Below are 11,096 nucleotides of genomic sequence, written 5' to 3'. Positions count from 1 at the left end.
CTAATTGAAATTTGTACAATATTTCCTTTTCAAGACAGCTACACTTGTACATATCTCAGGTCTGTGGTGGCTAGTTTCAGCTCTCTGTCTCAATAGACTTGATAAGGCAGTATTTTGGTTAATATGTAGTGAAGTTCTTAAAGTACTCGAACAAACTTCCTCATCTTTAACTCACCCTCAGACTGTTTGTCTATTAATTTCAGCTTTGTTTGCTTTTTAATTTTGAAATATATATTGGGTCTCAAAGGGTTCTGTTTTTCCCCTCTGCAGCATCGTTTGACTCTGTTTTTCTGATAGTTCTTCATTATAATGGTGTCACTGTTTGCTCAGGCAGAGATGGTAAAAAACCCAGTTTGCTGCAGAGCTGAACCAAGCTCAGAGAAGTGAAACAGTGGATGATCCGAAGTGCTCCAGTTTCAGACGGAGTGTGTCCAAGTGACACACGCTTGCTGAAATGCAGCTTGCATTTTCTACGTTGTTCGCTTCCCATGCGAAGCGCGCTGCTAGGATCTAACCTTTAGATAGGGTGTGACTTTCTTTATGAGAGTAAAAGGAAACTAAATTATGAAATAGCTCTTACGTGACTATTACACGCTATCTAGGATTCAAAGCTCTCGAGTAAATGATCTAAATATTACTTTAAAAGGCAAAGATATTCTCACATGTCAAAAAAACCTCCCCCAAACTCCACCAGCCACTCTTTCAACGGAAGCCTAAAGAATTTATATAGTGGGATGGAGAAAATGAGAATAACAGTCATCTAAAAATCGCCATTGGTGAAGCGATGAAGAACATTTGCTGGCTTATTCTGAAACTTGTCAATGTTGCGACTCTTGGCTGCATATGGATTTCTGTGGTACAGTGTACGGTTTTACACAGCTGCCTAAAGTCATGTGTAACTAACCTGGTAAGTTTTGCTGCCCTAATCTTTGTCTTTGCAGGAACTGGAACATGTAGAGTTCAGCTTGTTATAAACGAGTGAATGATTTTCCCATGGGAAGTGGTAGCAAGGCAAGAAAGATTTTTTTTTCCCCAAAAATAAGTTAGGAATGTTTTTAATTACAGAAGGTAGGGGAAGGCTGTTTTATTTCTTTAAGTTATCTGTTCATAGATTGTGTGTGTGGGGGGGGGTGGGGTGTAGGAATTGGGTTAAAGAGGCTTACATGCGATAAATTTTGCTTGCTTTAAAAATGCCAGTTTAAACTCATTTATTTCAAAACCATTTATGTTTGCCTTGAAGCAAGAAATAGGTTTGGCCACAGGGCAATGCCTACTGGTTGCAGACCGCAGCAGCATTTATATTGCGGATGGATGGTTGTATCAGGAGGTGGATGCCAAGGAAGCAGATGCAGATGCCATATAGAACAATGTTTTATTTGAAAAAGCAAGAATTGTTTTTAAGGTCCTTTCCTTCTACTTATGCATTTGTAGTTTTTTCAGTAATGAGTTTTTTGGGTATCCTTCCCCTATAAATTGTTTCATATCTTTCAGTTATTGTGACGTTGTTTTGCTTCAAAAAGCCCCTGAATCAACTGTAAAAACCAAATACATTCTAGCAAGGGAAAGATGCACTTTTCTTATCTAGAGACAAAGGAAATAGCCTGATAGCTTACATGTTAGGCTACTTATAGTCCTACTTTTTAGAATAATAAAAGTACCCAATACAGTACTCATTGTTATGCTAAAGTATTGGAGGTAGAAATCCGCGCGGTGGTTAAAAAAGATAATTAATTATCTGCATTACACTCCTCTGGCTTAATTTAAACTATAGATTAAAACACTACTTGAGCTTTCTATGGGTAGTAGCACTTTTTAAAAAAGTTTGGCATTTTATATAAATCACTGTTGAAGACCTCATTGCCATTAATGTGGAATTGTATGCCTTAGGATTTTATAGTCGTCATCCAAACTTAAACATGGAAAAATAAGACTATTAGATGTATTCGTTATTGAATAATTTAAAAATTTCCCCTGATTATAATAAGAATATATATTCACTGTAAAATATTTAAAAGGTAGAGAAGTAGAGAAGGATAAAGAAAAAAGCATTTTCTCTTCAAATATGTATATAATTTTACATACACTTGTATACCCATCTTTTTCACTTAACATGACGTTGTAAGTTTTTCCTACACCCTGACATTTTTATGGAAACAGGATCTTCAGTCTATTTAGAATATTTCCATCCTATAAATGTACCACCATAATTTGTTAATTTCTCCTTACTGTCAAAACTGATATTGTTTGTTTCCATTACTGTAGTCTCCATTTTATTTGTTTTATTTTTTTTCGGTTTTTAGTTATGTTTAGTTTCATCTTATCTTTGTGTGGGCTCCTGGGTTTCAGGCAGTAGGAGTAGACAGCTTGTTCCTTCCGCTCACCACCCACAGACACAGGCTCAGCCCATGTGGTGGCCACTGGGAGAGACAGGGTTTGCCAGTTTGCCTAGTGCCTGTCATCAATGTCCTCCATCTGGGGCTCCCACACAGGGCCCGGAGGGAAAAAGCTAGGTGAATGAACAGTGAATATAGCCGTGGATCAGGGGAAAGGATATGTAAAATGCTTGAGTTTATGATACTGTTTGCATTTTTTGTGTGTGCCATTCTTTGTAGCCTGGACACTTGCTGGGAAGGTCATCTTTGATTTCCCTGGGTGGTTCTTGATCCTGAGGCATATTTGCTTTTTAAAAAGAAACACAGAGTCTTATACATAGGAATGTTTAGAATTGCTGTCCAAATGTGCACAGATCATAGTTCTGTGCTGAGCATGAGTAGTTTACGTCCATTGACGGATCTGTAGGTATTAGTTGAATGTAGTAATTGACTTAATATTTTTGAGTTATATGTGCCTGTGCTGCAGAGAACAAAAAATAATCAATGTTCTTCAGAACACTAGTATTGTGGCGTCCTTCATGAAAGAGAAACAAAAGAGACTGAGGAACTAGCATTGAGAAATGCTCTGTTAGAAGTATCAATTCAATGCAAGACTATTAGAAACAAGAGTTCAGAGGTTATCCTGTTAAAAAAAAGTACAAACATCAATACCTTTCTTGTGTATCCATATATAACTTTATAGCAAGATGATAGAACAAAACCAGAATCCAAAAATGCCATAAAATGGGCGCCTGGGTGGCTCAGATGGTTAAGCGTCTGCCTTCGGCTCAGGTCATGATCTCAGGGTCCTGGGATCAAGTCCCGCATCGGGCTCCCTGCTCCCTGGGAGCCTGCTTCTCCCTCTGCCTCTCTCTCTTTCTCTCTCTGTCTCTCATGAATAAATAAATAAAATCTTAAAAACAAAAAACAAAACAAAAACCCAAAAATGCCATAAAATATCCAGGAATGAGCACAGTTTGTATTGGTGTAGGAGTGCGCAGATCAGTAAAATGGAATACAGTCTGGGAGTTAAGCCATGCACACAAGGGAGTGTGGAGTATGATAAAGATGGCAGTTCAGACCAAAGTGGGGCTGTTCATTTAGAATACAAAATAACACCTTCCTTCTGTAGGTGAATGGATAAGTAAACTGTGGCACATCCAGACAAGGAAATATTATTCAGAGCTGAAAAGAAATGCGCTTTCAAGCCATGAAAAGACATGGAGTGAACTTTAAAAGCATACACTAAGTAAAAGAAACCAATCCGAAAAGACTACATACTGGATGATTCCAACCATATGACATTTTAGGAAAGGCAAAACTATGGAGACAATGAAAAGATCAGTGGTTGCCAGGAGTGGGTTTGTATGTGGTGGGAAGATAAATAGGGAGATCACAGAGGATTATTAGAAACAGCAAAAATACTCTATATGATATTGTGATGGATACATGTCACTATACCTTTGTCCAAACCCACAGAATATACAACTCCGAGAGTGAGCCTTAAGGTAAACTATGGACTTTTGGGGATTATTATTGTGTAGATTTATCCTTAGTAAAAACTACTATTCTGCTGAGTGATGTGGATAATGAGGGAGGCATGTGTGGGGGCCGGAGGTATTTGGGAAATCTCTGTACCTTAATCTCAATTACACTGTAAATCTAAAACTGCTCTAAGAAAATGAAGTCTTTTTTTTTTTAAGATTTTATTTATTTATTTGAGAGAGAGAGAGCACGGGGGAGGGGCAGAGGGAGAGAGAGAGAGAGAGAAGCAGACTCCCTGCTGAGTGCAGAGCCCAGTGCTGAGCTCAATCTCAGGACCCTGAGATCATGACCTGAACCAAAACTAAGAATCGAATGCTTAACCGACTGAGCCACCCAGGTGCCCCCAAAATAAAGTCTTTAAAAAAAGTTTAGGCAAATTTATTAAAACCCAACTCCTTACAATACTACCAGATTCACATAGATTCCAGGAGTTATTAAAAAAATACTGTGATTTAAATACAAACAACAGAAACAAAACAAGACTTCACCCTATAGGTATATTACAATAAATTAAGGATGAATATTTCTACAGTCTTGGAGTGGCAATGCGTTAAGAAGCCTGCTTCAAAAATACAGAATCCCTACAAGAAATTATTCATAATTTAACTACTTAGAAGCTTAAACTATTTGGCAATAAACAGAATACAAGAAAAACAAAGCCAAAAAAAATGGAAAAAGTATTAGATTTGATGAACAGAATTTTACCAATCCTTATATATAAAAAAGTATTTTAAATAAGTTTAGGGGCACCAGGGTGGCTCAGTCAGTTAATCCTCACAGAACTTTATGCACTTTATGCAACATTGGTTCTTTGGTGTCTGTATCTGATTACTTAAGTGAACCCCCACAATGCCAGGCCATTGGATGAGGCTTTCAAGAAACAGGACTTCTGTAGCATTCCTATGTAATAGGACATCATGAGTTCATCGGTTTATTCCTTCTGTATGTATTTATTGAAGACCTCTTATCCCTCCAGACTGTTCTAGGTACTAAGGATAGAGTGAAGGGCAAAAGGAATGGTGCTTACCTTGAAGGGGAGAGAACTCAGTGAACTTAGTGATAAACAGATCTTCTCTTCCCTCTGAAAAGTGCAGGCTATTCAGAAGCCCTTGAGATGCTTCAACCACCTGGAGTGGGGTGTGCCTGGGTGGCTCAGTGGGTTAAGAGTCTGGCTCTTGGTTTCGGCTCAGGTTGTGTCATGATCTCATGGGTCATGGAATCCAGCCCCACGCCCTGTGCCGGGCTTCCCGCTGGGCCGGGAGTATGCTTCAAGATTCTTCCCCTCTGCCCCTTCCCCTGCTTGCATGCTCATGCATGCTCTCTCTCAAATAAATAAATCAATCTAAAAAATGCAAAACCAAATGCCTCCTTTGGATTTTCTATCATCTCCTGGGACACACCTTGCTTATAGCACTGGGTCAGCCAAGGTCAGATGACATGCTCCTTGCTGGATTAATCATCTCTTCAATTCAGTGGTTCAAATCCAGCAACTCTTCAGGGGAGGTTCTGAGCAGTACCAATTAGAGGTACTAGGAGTACTCACTTAGTTATCCTTTGCTCAAAATTCTAAGTCAGTCAGTGAGGCAGGCTGATGATTGGATCATATCCATATAACACAATTCAGGCACATGTCTGATCATCATAGGCCCAATATTGTCATCCTTTGTAAGCCTTTCAGTTTATCAAGGACTCTAGTCACATAACAACCAGGGAGAGGGTGAACGATTTATAGATTTTCCCCCCTTAGTTACTATTTCTTTTATTTTCTCCCAGCACAAAAAAGTTCTTAAAATTTGTGAAAATATGATGAAAAAAACAGAGTAATCTGGTGTTTTACTATATGTAAAATTCTGAATTTGTATTTTTTTCACTATTCTTAGTAACACTGCTTAAAAAAAAAAAAAAAACTGACCATAATTCATCTTTAACCCCCAAGCCCTTTGACTTGATGAATTGACTAAAGTCACAGGCTTATTTCATACCATGTGAGACTTTATCTGTCCATTGTCCTTAACCACTCCTTACAGTCCCCCCTCCTTGATCATTTCTGCAGAATTCTTAGGCATTCCATCTTATAATTTGCATTGGCATTTTACCAGATTTCATAACTGATTTAATGACTTTAAAACATCATACTTTATAATTAGAAAACACAGAGGAGGCAACAGTATTCCAGGAAGCTTTTTTTAAAAAAAGTGTGGTAGTCGTACTGAATGTAATATTGATATCTGTTGTTTATGATCTCATTCTTCATTTCAGGGCCGGCAGCTTGACATTGGCACACCATATAATCTGAGTGAACCTGTGAGTAATCACTTCCATTGTCAGGAAGTTTATAATGTTTGCGTTTATAAAAATGGGACAATGGTCAGGTTTTATTCCAATAAGAAAAGTTCTTAAGTAAAGTCTCATTTATTTGTCCTTGATGGAGGAAGTTCAGTTGAAAATAGCGAGAAGTCTGAATTACGGAATATTAAAAAATGAACTCAGGCACAGTGTGTTGAAGAAGAAAGAACACAGGACTAATCCAACTCCGTGATTTTGATTCTACTTGGCAGTGTGGCTTGGGGAAAATTACTTAATATTCCTGAGACTTAGTTTTTTTACATGTTATCTGAGAGGGTTGGATGAGATGGTTTCCAATGTCTTTTCCAACAATTACATTTATAGTTTTATTATTTTTCTGCACCTGTATCCATTTATTCATCGTGTTTAGTGACTCAAAATATAAACATGAACACACTTCCAAAACTGTGGACCCATTTAGGTTTTGATATGCTGCTTTCCAGTTGAGTCCCCAGTTTTGAGTTTCGCTTGTTGTGTAAGGACATGGCCAGGACCCACGATATGCTCGATGCCACCGTGTCCAGGACTTTACCTGCTGCCAGCCACCCAGGGGACAGGGTGCTCCCTGAAGGTTGGGTGATCTCCGGGTTCTAGGCCTGCCCACGCCACCTCCCCTCAGCAACCCCACTGTCCTGCGGTGAGTCACACCAAGCCCGCTTTGCCTGGAGACAGGAGAGTTCTGCTTAGGATTGATTCCAAAGGTCCTGATCCTTCTGAGGCCACAGATTCCTGGGTAGATACATTTTGTTACTATGTTGCACTAGTCAGGTGGCAAGAAGAAAATCACCCTTCTCTAGTCACCATTGTCTCTTAATATATCTCTTGCAGTGCATCCAAGGATGTCATTTTTGGAACTCTGTAGATCAGGAAAACTGTGCTTTAAAGTGTGTAAGTATTAATTATGTTTCTGTTTTGATACTAATATTTCCTTCAAAAGAAAAGTTATCTAAGGGGATTCCCATTTGAATTTCCATTGGTTTTCAAGGAGTTAAAGGAAAAGTGTGAGGGCCTGAGTGATACATAATAGTGGGGAAAAAGTGAAATAAACGCTATTAATGCAATTGGAGACCCGGGGACGTTAACGCAAACTGTGGAACCCAGGGATGCCCAATTGCTCCAAACTCTAATGGCCTTTTAGTAGAATGTCAGGCCCTTGTCAAATTTCCTAGTCCTGTGCTTCTCAAATGTTAAAGTACAGTTATCTAAGGATCTTGTTAAAATGCAGATTCTGATTCTGAAGACCTGGGGTGGGACAAGCTCCCAGATGGTGTGATGCTTGTTGTCCCCAGATGACACTTTGGCTAGCAGGGCCCTAGATCACATTCGAAGTTTCTCTGCAGGGAACATGGTAGCAATCCAATCCAGAGATTACAAACCCCTACGTTTACTCCACTCTATGTAGAAAATACATCCCGAGCTACTTTATTTTTCATTTTTAATTAACCCCAGCTTTGCCACTTAGTGTGTAACTGGTTAAGGTACTTAACCTCTTGGCGCTTTACTTTCCTCCTCAATAAATTAGGGTAATAATAGAATCTCTCTCTTAAGGATAATGCCTGACACACCGTAATTATTCTGGTCTAGTGAATAAGAATTTCGTCATTTAAAAGCGGGTTCCTTTGTTCAGGTTGTTCAGGTCTGAGGTTGAATCATGGTATTTTGGGGTAATCCTAATATTGTTTTCTATTAAGGAGTGAAACTATATCTTTGAGATTTAAATAAGGACGTTAACTTCTCCTTCCCAATGGTGCTCATAGCTTTCCGGAATGGTCTGTGCTCAGGTCTCTATGACAGGCTTAGGCTTACTCTCACGTTCGTGACTACGTGCCCCATAGAATGGGAGTTACGGGAAGTGGAGCCGGCACTATCTGGATTTGGGAACTATCACACATTCTAAAAATTCTTTTACGTCTCTTTGGTGCCACTTTTTATGAAGTCCAGTGGAAATCATCCTTTGTCTAGTCTGTGTTTGCTGGCCTTTGCTGCCGCCTGTAAGCCCCTCAGAGCGGGTCTCTCTCCTTCTTGCTCACACTGTCTGTTTCACCCAAGACCGTGAGAGGCACAGAGCAAGTGCTCAGACAGCACTTGCCAAGTGAATGAGTGGGAGGTACCAAACGGTGACAGGTGCTGGTGACAGTCCAGGCCGTACAGGGGGCATCAGAGCCGCTAGTCCGGGCAGGGGAACCTTCTCTGGCCAGAGTTATTGGTCGTTTTCAGGTCAGGTTCTGTCTCCACTGGGCATCTGCCAACACCTCTTCATTCTCTCACCCGGTCCACCACAGGTTACCTCTTAGTTGACTGGGAGTTTCCAGTAGACATCAAACTGCACCATTTCTCCAGTGATGCAAACGTAATATTTTTTTTTTTGAGAGAGTGAAAGAGCACATGAGCGGGGAGGGACAGAGGGAGAAGGAGAGAGGGAATATTTAAGCAGGCTCCAGCTCCGTGCAGAGCCCAGCATGGGCTCCATCTCACGACCCTGTGATCACGACCCGAGCCAAAATCAAGAGCCCGTCGCTTAACCAGCAGAGCCACCCAGGCTCCCTGCAAACATACTTTTTAAAGCTGTTCATACAGTGGCCTGCCTGGACAGAAGGCCCAGCTCTGGGCTCCTTGATTTTGATTGTTTTTATTGGTTATTTGTCAATGGTGGGGCAAGAATTTAGTTTGAAAGAAATATAAAGCCAAGTGTCATTAAAATTATTTACAACCTTAAGAATTTCAAGTAATTTCACTTTTCTTTGTTCTTATGCAGAACAATACCTATGGCACTGTTTATGAGGTGAGTTGGCCATCACAAAAAAGATGTCATCAATCCCCATGTCTTTATCTCTTATGTTTAAAAAGGTATTAAAATAAGAATGAAGAAACCTGACTAATTCTCAGTGCACAAAAATCTTCCTCATGGGAGTGCTATTAATCTGGGTAGAAAAATGACTGTAAGATTCCATCTTTGACACAAATATTTGCTGTTTTAAATACCTGTGTGCATATGTATGTGTATGTGTATACACACGTATTCATATAGATACATATACTACTCTAATCTGCTTGGACAGGTTCTAATTCTGGGAGCCTGGTGGGGAGAGGGTGGTGGGGGGAGAGGGGAGGGGACCCATCTAGGAATACGCTTACCTCTGCTGATTCCATCTTCTTCCCCATAAATCATGGTAATCTATCATTAAATATGTATATTAAAAAAGAACACTGTAGTTGCAGTTTTCTTCCTTATTCAACAAACTCCTTTGACTACATTTTTAAAGCACAGCTTTTAAGATATTTTATTTTTTATTTTTTTTCCCCTGCTACGATAGTAAGTGTCTTCATGCTGACTTTGGCGGCTCAGGTCTCTTTTTTCAGCTCCTCCTCCCTATGCTGGCCCCTCCCCTGCACTGGAGCTTTTCCTCTTTTTCAGAAAGACCTTAGGGATTTTGATTTTTTTCCTACTTGATCTTATTTAAGGTTCTGGATTCTATGGCCCTCAGAATTAGTTTTAGGTCGACCATAGAGGTTTATGAAGAAAATACATTATTTCTCAGTTTAAAACCTAGGTTGTATTCTATTTAAATGACCTTCAAACCAAAGAACAGAACTATTTTATTCTGCCTGGGAAAGGAGTATAACTTACCATCCATCAGTAAAACAGAAAAATTTCTTTTTACTAGAGAATAAAAATAAACAACAAAAAAAGTTACATTGGAACATTTTCTCAATAGTCTGTGCTTACTCTGCACCTGAGTGATTTTCCCCTGAGAGTAGATGGAGGGGTCAGGGCTGGCTAAGAAGAGGTGAAACGGGGCAGGGGGTGGATTCACTCCATATGTAAAAAAACAATTATAGGTCTTTCCTGATTGAGATTTAAAAAAAAAACAAAAACCGCCTTAGAATCTTTTTATGTGATTAAAGTAACATTACCACCCTTCCCCCGCCCCCCCCCCAGCCAAAACCATTCCTGGGAAGATTGTGTTAAGAAAGTCAGGGATGGTTCAAGCCTCTCAAGCATGGAAACAGCCCGAGATTGGATTTCTAATGTGGTAGCTCCCTGGCGGTCAGTGAGCTGACCCACTGTCTGCGTCTATATGACGTCCAGCTTTTCTCTCGGTGTTACAACTTACATAATTATTCTGTCTTTTCTTTGTATACTTGGTTATTTTATACTTTAAATAAAGTAGAACTGAACAGCCATACATGCTATATAGAGATCGAGATAGATATATGGATACACAGATGTTTGAATCATCTACATACACCTGCAGGAAATCAAACTCTTCAACCATTAATGCTTCAACCTATGAAGCTGGGATTTCTGCACATGTTCCTTGGAGGAAATAGCGTTGGAAGAGTTAGCTTAGCAAACTACAACTTGGAAAATGATGTTAGCCAGTGAGATGGCTTATCCCTGATAATTAAAAACACAAATTAGATCATATTGTTCCTAAAAACCTTTCTATGGCTTTGCGTTGCCATTTGAAAAAGCTCTTGGAACTACCATTTGCTGGCTCCCCTGCATCACCTTGCACCCCGTCTCCCGTGTTCTATGTGCCCGCCACATTGGCCTTTCCCTCTTTGGAGTATAGGGGGAACATTCCTGCCTGCTAGCTTTTGTCCTTAAGACCTTTGTGAGCCCAGATTCTTGCAATCACTCAGGTCCTGCTCCAGGCTCCTCTCTGCATGGTTCTTCCTGAGCACCCTGATGAGATGAAGCCTCCTTCCTGCCTAGTCATGCCTTGTGCCTTTAACTTGTTTTATTTTCTTCATAGCACTTCTCATTATCTGAATGTATTTTATTTAAAAATTTTTTTACTTGGTTGTTGTCTGTCCTCTTCTTAGAGA

General features: G+C 39.8%; 1 protein-coding gene across 1 annotated transcript in view; it reads left to right on the top strand.

Annotated features, from left to right (window-relative positions):
- The first annotated feature begins 305 nt into the window (after window positions 1-305).
- ROS1 (ROS proto-oncogene 1, receptor tyrosine kinase) overlaps window positions 306-11,096 on the top strand; it is a 102,438-nt gene continuing 91,647 nt past the window's right edge. Inside the window, exons 1-4 of the mRNA XM_081829369.1 lie at window positions 306-907; window positions 6,177-6,221; window positions 7,092-7,151; window positions 9,019-9,045. Coding sequence (XP_081685495.1) covers window positions 785-907; window positions 6,177-6,221; window positions 7,092-7,151; window positions 9,019-9,045 — 255 coding nt within the window. The 5' untranslated portion in view covers window positions 306-784. The remainder of the gene's footprint in view (window positions 908-6,176; window positions 6,222-7,091; window positions 7,152-9,018; window positions 9,046-11,096) is intronic.

Source organism: Leptonychotes weddellii, chromosome 8 (assembly GCF_054177405.1).
Source record: "Leptonychotes weddellii isolate Sample4059 chromosome 8, ASM5417740v2, whole genome shotgun sequence".
Classification (NCBI taxonomy): Eukaryota; Metazoa; Chordata; class Mammalia; order Carnivora; family Phocidae; genus Leptonychotes; species Leptonychotes weddellii.
The sequence above is the reverse complement of the archived record's forward strand: the minus strand, read 5'-3'. Positions and strand labels throughout refer to the sequence as shown.